At 44.4% G+C, this 24911-nt stretch overlaps 1 protein-coding gene across 2 annotated transcripts in view; it reads left to right on the top strand.

Annotated features, from left to right (window-relative positions):
* Nucleotides 1-24911, top strand: part of ANO2 (anoctamin 2) — a 309555-nt gene extending 284644 nt beyond the window's left edge. Inside the window, exons 21-25 of one of the 2 annotated variants that reach the window (XM_033117469.1) lie at nucleotides 8470-8538; nucleotides 8887-8939; nucleotides 10868-11049; nucleotides 21821-21926; nucleotides 23987-24911. In XM_033117469.1, the coding sequence (XP_032973360.1) occupies nucleotides 8470-8538; nucleotides 8887-8939; nucleotides 10868-11049; nucleotides 21821-21926; nucleotides 23987-24259 (683 nt within the window). In that variant the 3' untranslated portion in view covers nucleotides 24260-24911. Of the gene's footprint in view, nucleotides 1-8385; nucleotides 8539-8886; nucleotides 8940-10867; nucleotides 11050-21820; nucleotides 21927-23986 lie in introns of both variants that reach the window. The other variant, XM_033117468.1, reaches the window with a different exon arrangement.

The raw sequence follows: 24911 nt of genomic DNA, 5'->3' as shown, positions 1-24911 counted from the left end.
GGGCAGGATTCCTGGTGGGGATGGGCTGGCTCCAGACAAAGAGAAACCTGAGAGTGAGGGATTAAGCTGGAAAAACCTGTGAGAGGAGAAGCTAGCTTTCGAGGGAATCTCCAATATCAAACCCTTTTCCTGAAGAGCTTACTAAGAAGGACTTCAAGGGTAGTCCTTCATCCCCCATCTCTGAGGGGAGGAAAGAATGCTGGCCCAGGAGCAAGACTTGACATTAATCATCACTGTCCCCAACCCCAAAATGGGGCTTCAAAGCTGCTTTGCTGCAGGCCCCTCACAGCCCAGTTGTGGAGTTTTCCTTAGGGCCTGACGAGAGGAAATACTTGAGTTGCTTTAAGAGCTGCAAACTAAGTTGTCTGGACACTTGCAGCAGTTTGACTTTTACAGAGTGGAATTTGGCGTAAAAACATAAGCCTAAATTTAATCCTATAAGAAGAGTTTAGTGACAAGTTCCAAAAGAATCTCTTGATGAAGTTTTATCACCATCCTATCGGATCAGATAAATCAGTGATCTGACTGTCAGTTTTTCTCACCTGAACACCAATGGTCTAGGTTCATGTTATTCACTAAATTGTGACGGGAGCTTCCTGAGGCCAAGACTTACATCTTATTTATTCATAGCTCTGTATTCAGAGCCTGGCATACAGTAGGTGCTCAGTAAATGTTTGATAAAGAAGGAAGAAAATGAAAGCGTGTTTTGAACTGTGATTGTTTTCAGAGAATAGATTATAGAGAGGAAATGTAACAATTGGGAAAAAAAAATAAAGAAAGAATGAAAAACTTGATCCTATAGTGAGGACCTTAAAGACGAAGTGACAGTTGGATTCTATAGACATTACCATTCATCAGAACTCTCCAGATACCTTTGCTGTATTGATTTAACTGGGACAGTCTACCCCTGTTTCCTGCCTCCAGGGGCCAAGATTTCTTATCTTGAAGTGCTTGTAATTTGGGAATGCTATCCTCTTAAGTAAGGGTAGGTCTCCTGTAACACAAATTAATGGACTTATTATCTGATAGTTCAGGCAAAATACCCCATGTAATAGTCAACTACTGCTATGATAATGCTTTATAACAAATACCCCCAAGTCTCAGTGACTTACAACTGAGACAAAGAATAAAGAGCAATGGAAAGAGCTGGCTCCAGACATTACCGGATACCCCTCCCTGGAAATGGTCAGGTAAAAGTGACAGCTTATTAAAGAAAGAACAGAAAGGGCTGAGGCTTCAGAGAGAGCGATGACTTAGGTGGCACCCAAGGTTCCTTCCGACTCTGATATTCCTTGGTCTTGGGTGGTAGGGATCACACTGGGCAACTTCCAAGTTTCCAACAGAGGCAGAATATAAAACTAGTCCCAAGAGTGCCTTAGCTATAAGTGACAAAATATTCTAGAGTATCTGCCCAACCATCAGCACTGAAGCCTGCATATTCTGTCACAGAATTCCAAGTATGTGTGCGACAAGGCAGTGGCTCAAAGAACCAGGAAATTATTTTCCTGGCCTATCCTGTTTATATAAACTGAGTCATCCTGCTGGATAATCAGACACCTACCATCTTCTCCAAATGGCACCTAAATGAGTTCAGGCAGCATCCAGGGTCTCATTCCAGTATTTCTGGGAAGTGGAGTGTCACAGGTCATTTCTCTCTGCTTCTGAAGCATACATTGCTTGTCATTATCTGTGCTAGGAGTCCCTCTCTCCATAAAGACTTAAAAGAAAAGGCAAGAGTATATCTGGATGCCACACCCCTCAGTGTACTACAGAAGGTTCCTGACACACAGGAGATGCCCAATCAAGTGCTTGAGAAATGAATGAACGAACGAATGAATGAATGAATGGCAGTCTTTTAAGTTAAAACTTACTGAAAACTCTATCATTTTCCAGTTTCTTTTCTTGTTTTAACATCAGGAAGCTCAGAGTGAACGTTTTTGCTCAACCATAGCCCCATTATGGGTCCTTAGAATTTGCACATTTGTTTCTCCCTCCTTTCTCTGTTCTTTAATTATTTTTTTCTAAAATTCCATAAACCTAATTGTGTGTTCTTCTTGTTGACTTTTTTTTTTTTACAGCCTTTTGGGAAGGCATAAGGGCGAAGGAATAAAGCAATCAAAGTTCTCAGTAATGATTTGTTGTTTGGGAACTTCTTTCTAGTCATGGCTAATTTCACTGCCCTTCCATCTCACTGACTGCATGACCACAGCCCAAATAAGTAGATGGGAGGATGATGGATGGATAGATGGATGGAGGGGAGGAAGGATGAAGAAATAACTAGCCGTCACACTCCCATTTTGCAGGCAGACAAAGTAAACAAGAGTGAGTAAGCCAGGTCATTCATTTGTTCACTCAGTAAACATTTATTGGAAATTCACCAGGCTGTTCTCTGAAAATCAAAAATGTACCAGCAGATCTCACCAACTCGATTCTCTCTAGTTTTAAGAAGCTGAACTAGATCCACTAATGTAAGAATTTTGAAGTGGCACAACTACAGGCCAGACAGGAACAATGACACAGAAGACAGAAGGGATAGAAGACATGTGTATATGAATAAAGACACTTTGGAGAATGAATATATCTGTACGAGAAAATACAGAAATCAGATTGGAGAAGGCGCAATGAAAGAAACCTCAAATGTGTGAGAGTAACGAGGGAGGGGGAAGGAACACTCCTGCATTAGGATTGAATATTTACCTTTGTTTATGGTGAAAGGACATTGAATTTGGTTGGCATCCAAAGCTATCTTTGTTTCCCAGCTTCATCAGTTGCTAGATGTGTGGCTCTGGGAAAGTTATTTCACCTCTCTGAGACTCAGTCTTCTCACCTATAAAACAGAGATAATCGTACTTGACACTGAAGAACCAGAGAGCATGTGGCTTGCACGTGGAAGGTGCTTAGGAAATGTTGGTTGAAGCTCCATGACCTCTGAAGGTTTAGAGTTTTGCTTAGAGGGTATGGAAGGGGAGCCACAGGCAGATTTTTCCAAGGAGAACATAGTGTCCAGGCCTTTACGCCTCCTATGGCTGAGAATCACATTCTCCAGCTCTATTCTGTCACCATTAGCAGGGTTAACCTCTGGAGCCTCCCGTGACCCTAGCTAGCCTTGTTCCCAAGGGAGAGAACAAGGCTTCTTATGGACTGGTCTGTATCACACTATCAACCTGAGATCTGCTGTTATAACTAGACTTTGAATTCTTGAGTAGCAAGATTCAAGAAGTCATCGGTCCACTCTGCATCTGAAGGAGCTAATATTTTTCCATTTATGTGGGGGTGAGGAAAAAGTGGGGACTAAGTCTCCCTTAATCACAAAGGAATAAAGAAAATGTGCCTTGCTGATCTGTCCCCGTGTTGCATTGATTTATATGCAGTAATCTCTTAATACTTAAGCTGTTACTTCAAGGCATGTTCCTTCCTGTTAGGACTTCCAGGGTTTCTGAATTGAACTCAATCCATTGTATAAATCCCAGGTGACTCCATGCAGATTGAAAGGGAATTCCACTTATTGTCTTTATTTCCTAAGTAGTTTGTCTGTGAATTTGGATCAGTGGAGTTGCAGGAAAGATCTTTACTACCAACTATGTAGCAGACCTTCAGAGGCCTCTTCTACTTGTTCTTCAAGTCCAGCCCAATGGTCATGAACCTGTGAAGCCTGCATGTCACCACTGGTGAGAGTGAGGTACTCCTGCCCCAGGGCTCCACTGCACTCTGTCAGTGCTGCCATTAAAGTTCTAACTCCATGACCCTGGCAGGGGCTGTTGATCTGTTCATCTTCCCCACTGCATACTCTAAGCTCTTGGAAGCATGGCACAGGGATGTACTCATCTTTGTTTCCTAGCAATGAACATGGTGCCCAGTATATAGAATGTGCTCCATAAATGCGTGGTGGATGAATGAATCAATGGTGAATGATAGACATTGAAAACCCTCTTATATTTTTGTCAAGATTTCTGCCATTTTACTAAGCAGTAGAGGACCGTGCTGAGGAACCAGCTCATGCCCTCTTTCTCTCATTATCCCATCCTGTTTACTGTGGCAATCAACACTTGCGATTCTTTTTTACACCAGATGATCTCAGTGCTGAGTACAGATGGCTTCCCTTGCCCTTAGGACAAGGGGATCACTGGGAACCGCCTTGAAATATGGGCTGATGAAGTAAACAGTGATGACCTTCTCTGGCTGTGTTTTTACAGAAGTGTTTATATTAATGGGCTGCTTCTAGCTGAATCTTTTCAGTGTCTGCCTTCTGAGTGAGAAGACAGTCTCACCCCACTGTGTCCCTCAGTCATGCCTTTGCATTGCTCTTTAGTGGCTCATGAAAGGGAGGATTCTTAAGTCTCCAGTTTTCAGTCCCCTTAAACAGACTGTGTTGCTATTACTAAATTATAGAAAGTTAAACAAACAAACAAAAAAACAACTGTAATAATTTTTATTAGAATTGGACTCTCCTAAGTAACTTTTCTACTCCAACTTTCTTCAAAGCCTTTGGTGCAAATTACACCACTGAAAACTGCTGTGTGGAGGTTATTTCATGTCCTCATCTTGTCTGACCATCACTAAATACATTGCTTTTCATTTAATTGTCTGCCTCTTTTGGGGTTTGTTTTGTGTTTACAGCTGATGAAAATAAGTTTGTATTTATTAAACAGATAACCTCTGAGCATAGGGGCCACACAAAATGGTGAGGACTCAGAAAAGAATCAAATATGTTTCTGGTCTCAAAGGACTTAACATCTAGGGAGCAAGTCAAATAAACAAATAGAATGACATGTGCAAAGCATTATGGGAGTGGGGAGGAAAGATTCCCATGGCACTCATTCAGCTTGGAATAAAATGGTAGGGACTGGGATAGAGGAGAGTCTTCATAGAGAAGGTTAGGTTTGAGTTGAAAGATAAATAGTAATTCATCAAGAAGAGAAGCAAAATTACAGATAATAGTGGTATGTATAAAGGCTCAGAAAATGTGGATAACATGGTGAGTTTGGGAAACTGCAAATGGTTTTGAAATGGTTGCAAAGCACAGAGTTGACCTGTAAGCATGCCAACTAAGTACTAGCCCTGAGCACAGAGCATGGGTGGGGAGGAAATGTGTCTGGAAAAATAAGTTAGGGTCAGATCACAAAGGGTCTTGAATGCCAGACCAAGGATCTAGACTTTAGTGTGTGTGTGTGCACGTGAGATAGGAAGATAGATATTTTCACTGAAGAATTTTCAATAAATGAATCAAAAAATTAGAGTTGTGTTCCATCAAGAGCTTTTCCATCAATCCTGGCCAGTGTCCACTCTGTTCTACCTAATATGCTATTTTTCTTCTTTAAGCTGATTGTCCTGGAATTTCCTTGCTGGATACCATCTTGTTAGTTTTATTCACTCCCCCTTGTTATTTTAACCTAAGCCCAGGTAATCAAGGCCAAGATTTTAATTATCTCCAGCATCAGGCAGTATAGGGCTGGTGATTATTTTAAAAGGTTCCTTGCTGCTGGAGAGTGAGAAGAGAGAAAACCAGTGGGGTCTGTGCCCAAGACTATTTCCAGTCTTTGTGCTTCCAGCTCAGCATTTCTGGGGCACTTTACGGCAGGCTTTGTAAAGACTTAGTTGAAAATCAACTATGGATTCCTCCCTAATTGGCTTGGCCAGATTTACTCTGTTATTGGTCAAGCCAAGCTGGCTTCTATTATGCAGTGCACCGAGGACTTCCGGCATTGCTCTTATCCTAATGGAGGCTGGCTGTTTTTAGAAGCAATTCTTGGTGTTGGTGAAGGCTGGTATCATTATGTCCTCTGAAGTGAACCCAGAAGGACAACCATCCGATACAGCATTTAGACCTTTGACTACAAAGAGCAAGTCTTGGATTTGGCATTTATATGCTAGAAGAGTATGTTTTGTTTTTGTGTTTTCTACCGAAGATGAAACAAAACTTCCAATTTGTTTCTGCCTCTTTGGGTTGATTCATGAATATGCTCAGGGTAACCAGTCCAAGCAGGCAACACCTGCAGCAGTGGGACATCATCAAAGAGTGGCTTCTCTTGGCCCAGGATACCCAAGAGTGACATCAGAGGGGGGGCAGTAGTGCTCTGTCACTTCAGGCCCAGCACCACTGGACTTTTCTCTTTCCCCTGGCCTTGTAAGTCTGTTCAGGACTGGGCAACCTCAAGGGAAGTGGCTCAGCAGAGACATCGTGTTGTGAGGTTGGGAAAATTTATGGGCACTATTAACATTGAGCCACCACTGGAAGTTGTTTGTGTCGACAGAAGAGGGACAAAAGAGAGCCTGTGTCTGGAGAGTTTGTGAAGGTAGAAAAGCAAATCATCAGGGCAAGCCCAGAAGAGAGAGTTCAGGGCTGCCTCTGGAGTTCATGTGAAAGAAAGAATAGTGGAGAGGCCCATTTTTCCTATAATCCCGGAAGGACATTGTGTTTCCAAGTGCCATTTGCACGAGTGTGATGAGGGTATGTTATATATACGAGTACATTTACAGTCACTCAAAAGTAACTTGTCCCTTGCCTACCCTCATCAGTCACCTTCCCAGGCCCTTGCTGGGGCTTGTACAGTTTTGCCAGAGGAAGTCACCTATGGAAAGAACATTTGCGCTATAGAACTGAGCTCATTAGAATAAAGATCAACTTAGAACTCTATAAATAAAGATATGTTCATATGTAAAAGACATAGTCACACACACACACACACACACACACACACACACTCACACACATCTTAAATACAGACATGCATTTTACAGGTTTTAGAAAACCAATCTAACATCTGTTTTGCTTTCCTTGTTAATTCCATCCCCCTCCACCCCTCTGCCCTCACCCACCCCTCAATTCTAAAGTAAATTCTTCAGCAAAGCCTCATTTAAAAGATGCTATAGACCCTGCATTTTTAAATGATTCCCAGAGCTTGTTTTTGGAGAGTTTTCTTCCTGACCCCTCACCCCAATCCCCTTTGGCCAGCCAGCTAGCCAGGCAGTCGTTCCAAGGGCTCAACCTTGACAAATCCGTGCCTTCTGGTGTGTCTCGCTAACAACTGGCACCTGTCAGTCTCCTAGGGCCTGCCAAGCATCCTAGGGCACCAAGGACGATGGCAGTGACAGTGTTGTATCAGCAAGAGCAATAACCCACAACTGCGATCCAAGCAAACTGCCAGATCAAAAGCAGTTCTGCTAAAGTTGCACACATGTTCTCTTTCTTGATACGTCCACTGTGGTTAGGCTATCCCTCGGTGAACTTTTATTTATTTATTTATTTTTGATCCTGTTTTTTTCATTCTTTATTTGAATATTCTGGAATCTCGAAGCTTGCCCAAGAGAACAAGAATCACGGCATTATATAGCAAGTAGCCGTGAGGAGGTTGTCGCAATTGTCCAGGTGGAAATGATGAGCGCCTGGACTCTTCATAGCAATCTGATTGGCACAGGCTGCCTCCAGTTGGCTTTTCACACTGCTTCCATGGCTTAGGATGCTCTTTTTATTCCAGTCTTCCTGGAACTATAGGCCCATCTTTCAAGACTAAGTGTAGGTGTTCGATACGGAGACTTTCCTTAGTGCCCACCCTGAACAGGCTTGCACTCTCCCTCCTTTGGCGTTCCAATGTCTCGGGCACATTCTTTTTTCTCCCTCGGCACACATAAAATCTTGTTGCACATCTCTGTGTACATTTCTCTCTTCTTCTTACACCCAGCTCCTTGAAGGCAGAATCAGACCTTTGCCTCCTTAAATACTTGGCACAGCGCCTGACATTCAGTGAGCTCTCAATAAATGTGAGATGAATGAATAATCTTGCTAAATAAAGGCAGTGGCTATGGATATGGAAAGACAAGGCCTAATTTGGGAGATGACTTTTAAAGTTACACCTGAGGTTGGCAAAGCATGGCCCACAGGCCAAATCCAGCCCACTTTCTTCCTTTCTTTACTGCTTTTATAAATAAAGTTTTGTTGGAACACAACCAAGCCCATTTGTCTATAGCTGTTTTCATGCTATAATGGCAGAGTCAAGTTATCGTGACAAGACCAGATGGCCTGCAAATGCAAAAATATTTACTATTTGGACCATTGCTGAAAATGTTTGTGAACTTCTGAGTTCGGTGACCAGGATTAGTCACTAGATAAAGGGACATGGAAAGGAAAGAGTCAAGACTTTTCCTTTTCTGCTAGCTCCTCTGTGCCTCATATAGCACTTTGCTCCTGAGTGATAATATTGGCCAGTAGGCCTGTAGGGACTGAGAAGAAATACCCCTGGCTATGGGGCAGAAGGACAAGGCAGCCTAAGAGAGTGAGGTGGAAAAGAGACTCTGTAAGAGAAGACCAGGGCGGTAAATGGCAAGGAGGAAGAGACTTACATCGTGCTTCTTCCCGATGATGCTTCTCACGCTTCTGCTCTCTCTTAGTCATCCAGTTTGGCTTTGTCACTCTCTTTGTGGCTTCCTTCCCTCTGGCACCGGTGTTTGCCCTCCTCAACAATGTCATTGAAGTTCGGCTTGATGCAAAGAAGTTTGTCACGGAGTTGAGAAGGCCAGATGCTGTGAGAACCAAAGATATAGGTACGTCCCCTGCTCACAGGCTGTGCAGGCCCGTCCCCCACCACCACCCTCACACTGTGTCGGGTATCGAGAGGGCTGGGGAAACCCCTGACTCTTCATCCCTTTGAGCTCCTCATCCTCAGATCTTTAGCTGCTGGGAGGCCTTCAGAGGCCACATTATCTACCCCCACTTGTCCCCCTGGTTTCCAGACAGGGGGACACCTAAGCCTCTCCAGACAACCCCACTCCTAGAGGGCCGGGCAAACCTCCCTGGGTAATGTGCCTGCAGAGCGTCACCCTAAGCCACAGGGTTGTCATCACTGGGCAAAGGGCGGGAGTGACCCAGATGCCCTCCTCTCTGTCTTGCAGGGATTTGGTTTGACATTCTGTCTGGAATCGGCAAGTTCTCTGTTATCAGCAATGTAAGTGTTTACACTCATGGTACCCTTGCTGTGTGGGAAGGGCTTTCCAGAGGAGCTGAGGTCTTCCAAGCAGGAAACCAGCCTTTTCCACTTGGAGCTTTATTTAATACAACCCCCTGGTTAATAGAGTATACGAGCCTTCTAACTCATCACTAGAGCTGTACCACTTAACTGTTAATTTCACTAAGAGAAAGAAGGGTAATTGGCCCACCAGAATGCATACCTTCCACTTAAGAGTCAAAATCAGATCTTTCCTCAGAGCCAAGATTAATAAGGAAAGAATTCTATGTATCTAGCCATCTCCTTTCTTTTCTACTCCTGAGCTAAACAATACCTGGAGCATTGCCCAGGCTGCAATTCCTAATTACGGTTCCTCCAGGTTGTCAATGCAAAGTCTTAATTATCCCCACGGACTCTGGCACTGTGTAGGTGAAGATAGGACTGGAAGGAGAGAGGTTCTACCTGTTGTGATCTCCTTAACTGCCTTGCCAGACGTGTCCACATTTCAGAGGAAATCCTGCTGGGCCCAAGCCAACAGCTCCTTTTGCTTCTGCATTCTGTATGGATGGTGGCCAGGCAGGGCCTCCTCTTCCATTGCCCAAGAAAATATCAGCTAGCTCAGTGCACACCCAGAAAGCCATAGCCCGTTTTCCCTTGGGAGAGAAACATTGATTCTGGCTGTGACATGGTTCCCTACTAAGAACACAAAATGGCTGGAGAGGTGTGAGGGGAGGCAGAGAGGATCGGCTCGCTGCATTTTGAATGTTTGATGTAGAAAGCACACATTCTGAGGCTAAGACATAAAGTACAATTTGGAAAATAGATCAATAGCTACTTTGGAGTTGTATCTACTAGAAAGAGGCCTTGAGTTCCAAGCCCTTTCAGTCTATACAACAGGACAAGAAGTTGTACTTCCCTGGCCTCTCTAAGACTTCTTCACTCATCTGTAAAACTGGGAGAGAATAACAGCATCTACCAAATAGAATCATTCTGGAAATTAAATGAGATGATGAAAGGACAGGTAGCCAGTGCTCAGTAGTTGTAGCTATGATTATTATGTTACTCATTCTCAAATATGGTTATGGCCATCCACACTCATATATACATTTAGAAAACAATACCTAAACTACGTTTTTAAAAGGGCTTTAATTGTTGGTATGGAATACAGTATAAACTCTTGCCAAAAAGATTTAAGATATTCTTTGCAGAAAGTACCTCCACATTCAAACACGCGATCATTCATTTGTCATTTGGTTTCCTCTGTAGACATTTACAGAGTGCTTAGATATGCCAGATGCTCTGTTGGGTAAGTGTGGTTCCATCCAGCAGGACCCACTCATTTCCCCTCTATGTCTCACTTTTCCAAAGTAAAATGAATGAAAGAACCTCTTCCATGATGGTATGTGCCAAATGGTGCCAAGAGATACTGGTCAAATTGTGGGAATTGTGTAACCATATCCTTGGTACTCCTGGCTTTCTGGTGTCACTCAGGGGCAGAAGTACATGGTTATTCAGTGCGCTCGTGCATTGTTCCTCAGTGGCACTCTCATCTCTATTGGTAATTTTCTCAGAAACTCTTCCATTTTGCTTTGGCTTAGGCAACACCAGTGTCAATTCAGATATCTCAGAACTGATTTATTCCTCCCAACACCAAACGGTCCAAAATGGCTTAGTATCCTTTGCTACAGTGGTTGTAATTTACTCTCTTGACAGCCACTGTCTTGTGGATTTAATTACACATGTCAAAGAGGGAAAAACCAGATAAGTCAGCTACTTGATCTTAGAGATAAGGACGTTTGTATCAATCAGAGTAGTGCCTGTGGATGGGGAACCAAAGAGGGGACAGTCCCTCAGCCAGATGGACCTTGTGCCACCTGGACAACATCCATTCTGACCTCTCCTCAAGTGCTTGTGGTTCTGTTCCTCAGGCTTTTGTCATTGCTGTCACCTCCGACTTTATCCCCCGCCTTGTATACCAGTACGCCTATAGTCACAACGGGACTCTGCATGGCTTTGTCAACCATACCCTCTCCTTTTTCAACGTCAGCCAGCTGAAGGAGGGGACACAACCCGAAAACTCACAGTTTGACCCGGAGGTTCAGTTTTGCAGGTAAAGTAATCATGAGGGGGAGGGCAGCAGAGGACCTGGAGTGGTAGACCCAAGTAATTATCTGGGTGACCTAGACTTAGATTGTTTTCCTTTCCCTTTCCCTCCTACCCCAACCCAATTGCTATAAATCAGTTTCAATGACTCATTAAATATTTACTGAGTGCCTTTTGCTGGACACTGTGGAGCAGACAGTGAAATATACAAGGCCAGACAGTTAAGTTCACAAACTCATCCTAGAAAAACTGCCACATAGCTCATTGCTGAATATCACTATGGTCACCTGTGAAGTACTCCCCTTGGGAAGCTATGCACTGACGCCAGTGCCTAGTCCACCCTTCAAAGCAATTTTGGAACTCTTTTTCTGGAATGGCCATCAGAGCTGTCATCGAATTACCCTTGATCTCCTGAATGTCATCAAAATGTCTTCCTTTCAATATTTCCTTTATCTTTGGGTAAAGACAGAAGTCATTGGGGGTCAGATCAGGTGAATAGGAGGATGTTCCAATACAGTGATTTGTTTACTGGCTGAAAACTCCCTCACAGACAGTGCCGTGTGAGCTGGCGCATTGTCATGATGCAAGAGCCATGAACTGTTGGCAAAAAGTTCAGGTCATCTAACTTTTTCATGCAGCCTTTTCAGCACTTCCAAATAGTAAACTTGTGAACGCTTTGTCCAGTTGGTAAAAATTCATAATGAATCATCCCTCTGATATCAAAAAAGGTTAGCAACATCATTGCAACAAGTTCGCGAACTTAATTGTCAGACCTCGTACAACCTTGTCTGTACCACCAAGGAGTTTATGGTCTGGTTGGGAAGAAAACAAACAGAACAGATAGGAAATAGCAGGTTATTTGGTAATTATTTCTGATACGGACCGTAAACGTTGTAAGTATTCAGAGGAGAGGGAGATCAGTGTTGGCTAGAATAGAGAGGTAGGCTGCCCGAAGAGGCCACAGGGAGTTCTAGAACAGAAAGAGAGAGTATCCTAGATGGGGAGTCAGCATGGACAAAGTCATGTTGGTGGGGATGATTCTGGCGTGTTAGATAACACTTAGGGACTAGGTGATATTGTTAGCAAAGAGAATGCTTAGAAGATAATAATAGGGAATAATCCAAGAAATAAAATATATGTAGAAACTCCTAAGATAGTATAAGCCAAAAAAATTGTTGAATTTGAATAGGTAGGATAAAGTAGATAATGGGAAAATTTGAAATCTTACAAGAATTTTAAGGTGACGTAATAGGAAGATACTGACCTTTTTAGTGTCAAGGAATGATCGGATAAATGGTAGGCTCTGGAAAATTGATCTGGTCTCAGACAGGAAGATGAACTAAAATTGGGGGAGCTCAGGGAGGGCAGCTGAGCTGCTGCATCATTCAGACATGAACCATGGTGGGCACAGACCAAGGTGGCGGAAGATGACAGAAGATGAGTTATTTCATGTAACTCATTGCAAATTGGTGACAAGACACGTAAGAGAGAGTCTCAAAGTTTGAGAGGTAGCTTCAAAGTTTGGACTGAAGTCAGAGGACTAGGAAATTGTGGGTCCACTGACAGAGATGGGGAAGATGCTAAGAGACTCTAATTTTATGGTATATACGATGAATTTTATTTCAATCATGTTGCATTTAAAACAGTAGTAGGAAATCTAAGGGGAAATTTTCATCTAACTCCTAGACTCTCTAAGCTGGAATTCCAGAAAGGTCCAGGTTAGAGTCATGATGGAAAACCATCAGCACAGGGATCCTTGAAGCCAAGAAACAGAAAACTCTCCACTATTTACCTAAGAAGGGCAAATAAAGAGAAGAAGAGCAGAGGCCAATAAATTATTTAACAGTTTTGTACTGTGGCTAAATGATAGTCCCCATAAAGGACTTGATCAAGGATGACACCTCATCAATTAAAAAAGTAAAACAATAACTACAACAAAAACAAAAACCTAGGAAAAGGTATTGCTAGGAAGATGTAGGGCTTTCTTGGACCATCCCCAATAGTGTCTGATGTGAAAGCTGTTGAGGACTCTATTGAAGAAGCCAGGTTTCAGTTGCGTTTGCAGCACTGATGACCCTGGGCATGTCTGCCGTGCTTTCCCGCCTGGGACACCCTGGTGTTCAAGGGCAGCCATGTGGGAGATGGCTGCTTAAGTTCAGATTCACAGTCTGAGACCACAAAAGAGAGAAAACGAGTTGGTCTTCTCAATCCAGATGGCTGAGTTAAACAACCGTACCAATGTGTGGTTTAAATAGAAGGGTAGTTTTGTTTCAGGAGCAATAACTTTAGGGTTCAACTCTAAGCAACCAAGAAAAGATTCAAAATCAAAGCCCAGATCAAAGAATGGATGAGTCAATTTAGTCACAGATATCAATTTATATCAACCTAGATGTTTCAGAAACTTCCACGTCTGGGGCTATGAAAACTCTGACTATTAGACTGAAGTAGCATGCAGGCCGATTTTCTACTAGACTCTGCACGGCCCTGGGGCTGCTCCTCCACAGGCTGGTATGCCAGACTGTCTGTCCATGGTGCTGGATTTTGGTCTGCAGATCCAAAAGCTATAGTTCCACTGCACAGAGAGTCTGTACCAGCTCGAGACCTTTTCTGGTAGCTTCTAGATCTGCTCCAGCAGGGTCTATGGAATCAGTCAATAGGTTTACATTAAACAAGCAGGCATTGGAAAGTGAGAATTGTACAATCATTTTTATAAGTGGAAGATACCATAGAAATCATCTTGTTGAAACTCCTGATACTACATAAAGAGAAACAGGTTTAGAAAGTTGAAGAGTTCTCCAAGATTACAGAGGTTTCTGATGATAAATCCTGAAGTAAAACTCACATTTATCCAAGAACACAAGCTCCCACCTCATTGTGCAGTGGGGGAGCAGCACCAGTGTGACGTACCGTGTGGGGAGCCAAGGTTAACACTGTCTGTTTCTTTAGTTAGTCTAGAAGCACATGTCTGTCCAGAGCACTGAGGTTCTCTGACCCTGCCCCTGACATTCAGATCTTCCAGTAACACATATGAATATGCTTTCCAGATACATCAACGGCTTAAACAGGCTTAAACACAAAGGGAATTGAGTGACTCCATATCGAACGTTGAGGGTAGGCCTAATTTTAGGCAATGGTCGATTGAATCGAGTCTGCTCCAACCAAATGTTTCTCTGTCTCCCAACTCCATTCCAGTTGATGTGGTGTAGTTTCCAGCTCTATATGACTGCCAACAACTACACGCCAGTATCACACTGGGTCCAAGTCCAGTGAGAAAAAAGCCCATACCTCTTTCCCAGTGATCTCTGCGAAAATCTCTTTGCAGCTCATTGACTAGGATCCATATGCATGCCCTACCCAGAACCAATCACTGGAACCAGAGGAACGTAACACTCTCTCTATGGCTTTGGGACCATTAGGGTGAGGGTGGGGGTGAAATCATCTCCAACTGAAGCATGCGATCCCCAAGTAGGAGGTAGTTCCCTAGTGAAAAGTCAAAATGAATGGATTCCATTCAGCCAAAACAACTAATGCCCATGACACCAGGTATTATTAGTACACATGGATCAGATCAAGATTTCTTTTATCTGCCTTTGGAGTCACTGGATTTTCCACCCAATTGTAGAGCCCCAGAACTTCTCTCCATTGTTTCCATACGAGTAGAGGGCTTATCTGTGGCCCGTTTTTTGAGAATTCTGCCACTGAGTGCATGGGTGCATGTGTAGGAAATGAATTCTGTATTTCTGCCAAGACACTTTATTTACAGTTCCAGAATCAAACCAAAATGATTTTTGGAGCATCTGATCATTTTTTCCTTAATCAGTACCAGTGAAGATTATAGGTTTATTATGCTACTATTTTTTGAGAACTTACTATTTGCTTGGCATTGGTTGTATAACAGGGAGCAAGACAGAGTGCCTCCCTCAAGGAGTCTAGATAGAGGAGTTAAGTAAGTAAATAAGCAACCAAAATATAGCTTTACTAATTTAAAGTAGGGTCACTGCAGAGAGCTCTGAGAGCCCTGAGGACGGAGGCCATGTGCCTCATCAAGACTTGAGCGTTCAGGAGAAGCTTCCATGGAGGTGACACCTGAAGAATGAACAGTACCAGAGGGGCCAGAGAGATCGTCTTGTTGAAACTCCTTATTCATAGGACCAAGCCAGCTTGGATGGAGAGTGGGGTGGGAGGAGTGGTGGTGGATGGGAAGGGGAGTGTCCAGTGGAGAAGGAGTTCCAGGGAGAGCAGTGTATTCCAGGTGGAGGGGCCAGTTCATAGTGGTTGGGGCTCAGCTGTGAGAGAGGAGGCTGGAAGAAAGCACAAGTGCCAGACCAAGACAGGCATGGTGGGCCTTTGGAAGTGTGTGGCCTCCCTCTTAGGGCATCACACAGCCACTGAGAGCAGTGATGAGGAGCTCAAACTTTTCCTTGGTGTTGTCTCTGACCGCAGTGTGAAGAGTAATGGGTTACATTTAAAATGAAGACATACTCCACTTTAAAGTGTAAGCAGATGTCTAGAGAGCAGGATCAGCAGAGCATCTAGATAGAACCGATCAAATAGGTGTGCTTCACAGCTACCTTTCCTACTGGATGAGAAGTGTTGATGGGTATTTCTGCCTCAAATGGGTCCTATTCAGTGCATGCTGTGGGAACTTGTCTGGGTCATCATATTCTCTGGAGATTTAGGAAGTGGAGACATGACCTATTGATGTCTTTGCAAGCTAGGAATTGTCAGTGGTTACGAAACAGAACTGAGGGACCAAGGAAGTGAGAAAGAGAGAGAAAGGAAGTAGGAGAGCGAGGGAGGCAGGGAGGGATGGAGAGAGAGAGAGAGAGAGAGATTGGAAATGGGGAAGGGACTATGTATGAGAAAGAGATTGTGAGAAACAGAGACAATTCTATAGCTAGTCCCAAAGCCAGCATTTAAAACTGCATCTGTGGTGGGAAATGAAGTTTGCCCTGATTTTCTGGCAAATAGTGTTGGGAACTCGATGACCCTTCTTATTCTTAGTTTTCAGTGACCTCTGGAGATAAATATGGTCAAATAAAACTAAGGTCTCCGGCTGCAACCCCGCCTAACCAGGGAAGAGGTATCTTAAAAATAGCAGTAAAAGTTAGGACAAGTCTCCAGTTTCCTGTTTGAGATGGATTCTCAGCATTTTTGGAGCAACGTTGGCTTCAGCCATCTAAGTGCTCTGGCAGGGCTGCTCCATAAACAGTCCTGTGACGTCATTCTATAGGCATGATTAGTGGCCATTTGACAAGGTCTAAGGACCACTGCATCCTGGAAGATAGATGGTGGCTTGGGCTCCCAGCTCAGCTGCAAGGGAGCAGAAATATCAGTAGAGCAGGGCCTGGCCAGGGACCTGGGTTCCAGAGCTGGAGGAGCTGACCTGGGCATGGTCAACCCAAAGGGTCTTCTTGGTGGTGCTGGGCCTGCAGAAACAGCATCCTTGGGTGGCTCTTGCTGGGTTTTTCTACAGGACCTAAGTTCTTTCATATCCCAAGTCTTTGAAGAGGTGAGTTCCCTCTCATCTGCTTTTTGCTGAAACCAAAGGTAGAGCCAGCTTTTCTGGGTGTTGCTTTTCCTGATCTTTGTCAACCATTAGACTGACAGGGTTCTCATTAGTTCCTAATTGCCTGTACTGTTTCCCCTTGTTAAAAGCAAATTCAGAAAGCAGTTTTAAGTAGCTCAGATGGTATGAAATTACCGTATCTAATTTCCATTGGGACTAGTTAAAAAATTATTTTTACATGTCACTGATTGGAGTTAATAAATGCATTTGCTGACTAATTCTTAATGTAATTAAAACCTCATTTTAAAAAATTACTGATTGTTGATAACCAGCTCCTCGGTTTGTTATTTCAGCACCCATCCTGCCCAGTAATTTAGTATTGTGATGAATTGTGACAGATGTCACTGGTCACCCCTGCAAGGGAAGATGGAAGGGGGACATCTGAGCTGAGTCTCTTCTCTGCACCTCAATTTCCCTACTGTAAAAATGAGGACTTGGAATAAATAATCTCCAAAGATACTTTTCTGCTTAAAAGAAAAAAGTTTATTACACATGTAGAATATTCACCTGTTCCTATAACAATTCTAAACATTACAGGCAACCTCTGGAACTCTGTCCCACCCCCACGCTAACCCCTGCCAGGTTAACATATTTGTGTGAATCTTTCTAGACATTTATCCATGCATTAACTAAAATCAACTTGTAGAAACTTTAAGGTATGGTTTCATGGGTTTGTTTTATAATACTGTAATATATTTTGAGTTAATGGAAACTTTGTTTCTTTAGGGAATGTGTAAATTCAACTCAATCGATGTAATTTTTCATAGTGTTAGAGCAATCTAGGTAAAATATTAATGTAAACTTAAAGTTCAAAATCTTAAAGCTTAAAAATAAGTTGATTCTTATATTGTACACAAGGCTGTCTCAGTTAACGCTGTGATTTTGCTCTCGAATCTTAGTATAAAAATGTATTGGGTCAACTGAGTATTGATTGCTATTAATTACATTCTTCTTTTGAAATTATGAACTTTATTATAAACATAATTCTGTATGTGCGTATATGTGTGTGTGTATGTGTGTGTGTGTGTGTGTGTGTGTGTGTGTGTGTAAAGGCACTCTTCTCAGCCCCTAATCCTGGGTGTTTGTGTCTATATATAAAATTCTGTATGTATGTATATATTATATATACGTATATATAATATATAAATTATATAATTTAAATATAAACATTGTATATATGCAATTTATAATATATAATTAATGTTATTTATATTAAGTATTAATGTATAATTATTAATTATATTTTATATAGATATATTGAAAATATATATTTATATGTATGTAAGAGGAAAAGACTCTCTTCCCAGCCCCACCCCAGTCATTCTCTTCCAGAAGAAACCATTGTGTCCATTTCCTGTGGAAGTCTCCCGAAATCACCTTCACATGTGTCGTCTTATTGAACTCTCAATCTGTCTCCTTTAATATTTAGTGTACACGCACACATATGGATTCTGTTATTTGTGGTTGGGGTGAGAGCTGGAGTGTGCACCGTCTGTGTCCTCAGTACTGAGATACACATTTTGTTAGCTTCACTTTATGGATGAGAAGACTGAGATCTGGAGATGAGGAGTAACTTCCTCGGGGTCCTACAGTTAGTAAGTGACATAGCCACTCCAAATGCATACTTGCCTTTTAAGCACTCTGGTTGTTTCATTACTGAAAGACTCTCCTTATTAGAAGGCTAAAGGGAAATTTCAAAATTAACGTTAAGGCTCAAAAAAATTAAAGGACTGGATGGGTGAGGATGAGATCTGGGAACGGTTTCTGAAATGATATCCCTGAGCTTGAATCCCGGCCAGCAGATGCAGGAAGTGACCAGAGATGGAGGTCACCCAGTGCTTGGCTGCCCAATGGGGCCGTGGTCTACCAAGCTCCCTCCACCAGGGGAAATGTTCTGGTTTGGGAAAGCATTTGAGCGGATGGGAATGGAGCAGAAGTTACTTTCCACCAGCCTGAGCCTCGCCTTCATTTACCTGGACATAGATCCTGAGAGAAGCCCCTTTCAGTTGTGGAGTTGGCTTACTCTTTTCGATTCATATTAGCACCATGGGAAACTTAGAGTGTCTGTGCTCGAGTACTTAGAAATCCCCCTGGAAAGCCGGGGGAACTAGGAGTAAGAATATCTGTCCTCTTTTAATATAAAAGGTGTATTTCATAAGTTACCTTCAGTCAAAGGAGAAAGAATAGCTATTGTCTACTGGGTGCATAGCTGATAGATCACGTGGCGTGCTGAGTGCTGCTCTCTGACATTGCATCTTCATTACAAGTCTGTGAGATGGAGAAAGTTGAGGCCCATTTTATAGACGATGGCCTTAGCCATCAGAACTTTAGGCCAGATAGCACAGAGCTGAAGTGATGGAGGCGGCATCAGAACACCTGACTACAAAGTCTACGCCTTTGCCAGTGTTGTGCCAACATTGCCTTGGACTTAGAAGCAAAAGAGACAGCTGTCACCATGGGGGGCACAATTAAGGCCTGTCGCCACTTTGTCTTTTGTGGACATTTCTAGTCTCAAAGCTAATTATCTCTTTGTTTAATTAGTGTCTCCTAGTTACTCAGTGAAAACATTTGATAAGCTTGACTAAGAAGGATGAAATTTTTTTAAATTATGAAATCTGAATTTATATTGGAATGTAAACAACCAATCATTTACCTGGTGGCAGAGACTTATTGGAATCAATGTTTTTCAAACTATGATTCGTTAATGGGTTGTGAAATCACTTTAGTAGGTCATGATCAGCATTTTAAAGAATAGAATAGAATAGAAAAATACCAGTTCATTTGCATACAGCAAGGAGAAGTATGTTTTGTGTAGTTTTTATTTCGGTGACATATTTATACATTAATTTAAAATGTATTTCTTGCTACTGTAGGTCACCGTTTTTAAAAAGTTAGCTTTGGAAAGAAAAATGTGAACAGGTGCGTAATTTATTAAATAGTGTGTTCTTCTTTTCCGTGGATAGCTTGCCCTGTAGTTTCTAACGGAGCACTCTTCGCCCATCGGTACAGGGGTATTTTCAAATAGTTTTCTGGACATATCTCTGCATTAGGCTTTCCTCAGATGCTTGATGAGATGGGTGCACCTGTTAGGTTCAAAACAGTTGTGGACACTCGGGGGGGGGGAGGGGGGGCAAAGTGATATTTCCAAAAGCGGCGTGAGTTAGTAGTAGAGGTGGGACACTAGAATTCGATTATTTATGGATTCTTTTTCAGACTGGAAAAAAGCAGGGTGAGCAATGGCTCCCATACTGAGGTCAGTGAACATCTGTTCCTTCATAGACGGAGCTAGAGAACAAGAGAAACAGACTTTGATTACAGCAGGAGACATGGGGCTAGACCTAGGGAAGGATTTCCCTGTGGTAAGCAGTGGGTGTGTCCTTGGAGGTTTGGAGAAGAGTAGGAGCCATTCCCTTCTGCCATAGGGTGCTTTGCGGGGCAGCAGGAGGGTGGGGGAGCTGAGTTGTTTCCCACCCCAAGATGTCCTTATTCCTTTAGCCACGGTCGCCCCGTCTCCCGTTAGCAGGCATAATTGGAGCTGGCCGTGTTTCTGTCCTCAGCCACGGATGGATGTGATGAATGCCGTGGTGGTTTACTGGACTGCAGTTAGCGTTGCTTTTCATCCCAATGTCAAACCAGGCCTGCAACAGCTGTGATCAGCTGTTGGAAGAGGGAGAGTTGGGTGGAGAGGGAGCAGCTCCTGGCCTGTTGCCCAGACCTAGTCGAATGCTCAGTGTCCACCTCTCTGTTTGTCTCTTTCTGTTGCTCACTCTATTTCTAGGCCTTTTCTGCCTTTTCATGTGCATCTCTTTTCAGATTTTATTTTTCCTCTTCCCTCGTATCTCCTTGGGCAATTGGGAGCCACCACACTTTGCCATGAATCCTTCAGAGCAGCTGGTGCATTCAGGGCAAAGGAAGCTACAGAGAGCACCCACTGACTACCACCCCCCCTCCAAATTGCAGCTGGTAGTAAGGTGCTCTGTGATGGTAGGAGAAAAGCCTGAATTCAGCCAGACTTGGCTTCTCGCCTTGACCTCTTGCTGACCATGAGATCTTTGCCAAGTACTTGAACTTCTCTGAGCCTCAGTTTCCTCCTGTATCATACGGGGACATCAGTGCCTGCCTGAGGATACCATTGTGAAGATAAAATGAGAAAACTTACAGAAAAATTTCTTGATCAGAGACTGACACATACTGTCTGTTCAGTATATATTCATTTCCCTTCCTGGCCCCTCCTCGGACAGAGTCCCCACCCTGCCTTCCTTGGCAGCCGTGCACCCCACATGGTGGCCTGATGCCACCCCACTTCTTCTTCCAGCCCACGGCTTGCTTTGCTTTCACTGAGCATCAAAGCTTTGTTGAATTCCATGGAGGAAACTGTTTCATGAAGGGTCATAATTCTTCTGGTACCAGCTTTTGTAATTTTTCCAGGCTTAGTAAAAAGTGAGTCTGAGAAAATGAGCCATTTTTCACATGCGTCATCCCAAGACAGGGGTGAAAAGGCAACGGTGAGGAAAGTCCTGGACCTCTCCACGAATCTGAGGAGCTCACGTCGGGCACTGACATTTTGTTTCTTAAGCCACCTAGACAAAGTGTAAAGATGGTTAGTAAAAGAGGATGATACTGACCAACCGTGACTGTTACCCCCGGCCCTCCCCCACCCTAAATTCATTCAGCCGTCAACTTGGCTGCTGTCAGCTTTCCTTTGGGTATAAGAATGCAGCTATCAAGTGAGGCTGGCCCCTCTCAAAGCCACAGTCTCAAAGCAAACACCTGGGAATGAAGCCCAGGATTGTCTGCTGGCACCTGTATCTTCACTGAGCCGATGGGCTACAGAGAACTGTATGAGGGTCTGGGGACCTCCCCTCTCCTCTAGAGGCCAAAAGCCAAGAGCCAAGATTCACTGTTTTGGGGTCCTCTCACGATTCCTGGACTCCTCTGGAGGGAGAATCCAAACACCAACAAGAAGCTTTTGGGAATGTTGGAGAAAGAGTAGGAAAAGACATTTCTAAGCTGACATTGGCTTTTTGGGACTTTGGTCCTTTGATTCCATGGACACTTACCGGTTGGATTCCTACCCTCTGCCTCCTGTTTCCCAAGTTTGAGAGCCAAGGGCTGGCCTGCTACTTTGACCCCTGAGGTTTCCCTCAGAGAAGTCCCCCTCTCCCCTCCAACTCTTCCCAATCGTAACAGCGTATTTCTCTTCGGGCAGGTTTAAGGATTACCGAGAGCCACCATGGGCCCCGAACCCATACGAGTTTTCCAAACAGTACTGGTCTGTTCTGTCTGCCCGTCTGGCTTTTGTCATCATCTTCCAGGTGAGTTCTTTGGCTAAGGAGTAGACAATTAGAATTCAAGCTGCAAGAGTAAAGACAGCCATGTCTCCTTGCCTGCCCCTCGTCTCCAGGTTTTCATGGCACTGTGTGACACAAAGGGTCTTCGCATGTGGCAGGCAGAGTGAGTGCTCGCTTCCTTCCCTGGGTGAGGCAGGAAGCACTCTTGAGAGGGCTTCCATTAACTGATGGAGTTGCAGAAAGAGACTAAAACACAGAGTAAGGTTACAAGACAGATGTGGAATAAATTGCAGGGTGGACATAGAGTCCCATTTAAACGTCAGACAACAAAGGGAAGTGGGAAGAGCAGGAGAAACCAGAGTCTCAACTCGCATGCAGACAAGCGGCCCCACCTGAACCTTCCTTCTAGCCCTCTCGGCTGGCTCCCGCCTTTGTTAGTGTTGCTTTAGCCCCTGAGCCATCCGGTGAGGAGGGCCGCCAGCGCCATCGCCATCCCTGAATGAACAGCAAACTTGAGTCCACTGATTCCTATCTCTGACAATAGTGGCAGCTCCAATTGCACTGCCGAGATTCTCTGAGTGCGAGGCCCCAGTTCCCACTCGGGGTCCTGCCGCTCTTCCAGCAGGGCTGGAGCACAAGCCCAGATCCTTTTCTCATAGACCCCCTCAGGCTTTTGTATTCCCTGAAGGCAGCTCTCTGGAGGGCTCTAAAATATCCTGCCCCCGACCCCAGCCCAGGAAGTGTAGAAATCCACCGGCTAGTCTTTCACCTAAAGAAGACAGCCATTCTTCCTCTGGAGAGATGGGGAGATATATTTGAAAAATTGCTCAGACATCCCCCTGCTACCCCACCTGCAGAAGTCGCCTCACTTTACCATATGTCACCTGTCACATTCCCTCATACAGTAAGGAGCTGGTTTAAAAGAAGAGTGTATGACTTGAAGAGCTCTAGATTACCTCAGGCAGCCAGGAGCGTCTGGAAGCAGCCATTGCTCCCCAAAGTCTTCCCGTGGGCTCCTAAGGGACACACAGGGTTCAAGGTAGAGATGTGAATAGGTTTGGAGCTTGGAAGACAGCAGTGCTCTGTTATCTTGTTCTGGGCTCCATCACTGTCCTCTGTGTCTCAGAGGGGAAGACACATGACCACATAATTGTCAGGCAGAGAAGAATGCCACAATTGAAGGAGTTATTGGGAGGGTGTGGGTGAAGGTGGCTTGGGGAAATGGTGGGAACCAGATTATCGAAGTAGCAAACGTTTATTGGGCCATGCTGGTGCTGTTGTAACATATTCACCCACTTTAATGGAAAATGCTCCCAGGAAAATGCAGTCTTATCCTACCTGTATTTATAAGGGAGGGGATGTGGCTCAGAAGACAGAAGGGAGCCAATTACAAGTGCAAACGAACGGTTAGAACTGGTAAAGGGGAGCTGGAGGCAGGGGTCCCAGACAGGCCAGTGTGATTAGAGTAGCTGGAGTAGAATGGAGAACAGAATACAGTGAGTGTGAATAATGCGTGGGGTCAGCTAAGGCGAGAATTCAGTGCAGAGACTGAAGGCCCATCTCTGATATGGAGGGCAGAGGATCAGGTGCAAGGAAGAGAGAAGCAACTAGCCCCGGGAAAGCCCTGGGGAGGCCATTGGGCCTCACGGCCACTCCCCAGGAAGCTCTGGAGCAGGGTACCTGGAGGCTTCGAGGCCCAGAAGCCAGAGCAGGACACATGAGATGGGCTGGGGGAGGGGAAGAAGCAGCACTCAACACTTACCGAGCCCCACAGTGCACGAGGTATTAACCCATTTAACCCGCGCACAGCTCCAGGAGGTAGAAACTGCTACTATTGCACTCTCTACATAGGACATGGGGACACCAAAAGGCACTTATGCTTATTGGCTAAGATCACCTGCTGGTAAGTAGTGGAGCCAGAATAACACAGAGGCATCTGCTCCCGGGTGTGTGATCTTCACGGCTGCACCCTACTCCAGCCCCACTGCTGAGATGGTCACTCTGATGGGCAGGGGTGGACAGTGGCACACTAGCGTTCCTGGGCCAGGCCTCTCCTCTCAATCCTCCTCTCTTGCTTTTGGCAGAATCTTGTGATGTTCCTGAGTGTCCTCGTGGACTGGATGATCCCAGACATCCCCACAGACATCAGTGACCAGATCAAGAAAGAAAAGAGCTTGTTGGTGGACTTCTTCCTGAAAGAGGAGCATGAGAAGCTCAAGCTGATGGATGAGCCGGCCCCCAGGAGCCAGGGAGAGGGGCATCAGAGCAGGAGGAGCCTGGCGGCCAGCTCGGCACCCTCAGGCAGGAGCCAGCCAGGCAGCATCGCGTCTTCTGGTTCTCAGCACACCAACGTGTGAGCGAGTCAGCCCCACCACCAAGTGGGCTCTGTCACAGTGACAGACCACGCACAAACGTGTCTGTGCATCCGCACGGTGTGTCTGTCCTCTGCCCAGATCTGGCCTGAGGGGGTCTTGAAAAGGGTGTGTGTGTAAAGAGAGAGAGAAATTAGAGAAATCCAACGAGAGAATGAGTACAAGAAAGATTTGCTGCTTCTCAGAAACTTCATGCTTATGTTTGTTTTAGGTCGTCTTTTGAGCTGTATCCTTTTGGGGCATTGGTACCCTGTTTTGCGTATATCAAAACTCAGTAAAAGAATTGAGTCTCTGTATCCCAGAATCCCCAGGCACCACTGGCTTTCCCTGTGTTCCTTCAGGTACCCTCCTTTTCAGACGGCCATAGGCTGTGACAGAAGCGCAGTCAGGGCACTGTTCTGGCACCCGTCATCGTAAGTGAGTCCTGACCCCCTTCCCGCCATCACCCACCCCCAAAAATCCTCTGAGTCACTTGCCTCTGGGGCTGTCATTTGCATCAGTGGATGCAAATTAAGTTACAGGGCTGATTGCTGTGGCCACTGGACCTGATGGTGAGTAGCAAAAGTTCAAACTTAGGATTGTCTTCAGTTCATGTCACAGGGATGCTTTGAACTAAATGCAACCAACCATCATTTTA

The sequence above is a fragment of the Rhinolophus ferrumequinum genome, chromosome 10 (genome assembly GCF_004115265.2).
Source record: "Rhinolophus ferrumequinum isolate MPI-CBG mRhiFer1 chromosome 10, mRhiFer1_v1.p, whole genome shotgun sequence".
Taxonomy (NCBI): Eukaryota; Metazoa; Chordata; class Mammalia; order Chiroptera; family Rhinolophidae; genus Rhinolophus; species Rhinolophus ferrumequinum.
This window is presented reverse-complemented; position numbering and strand designations above follow the sequence as displayed.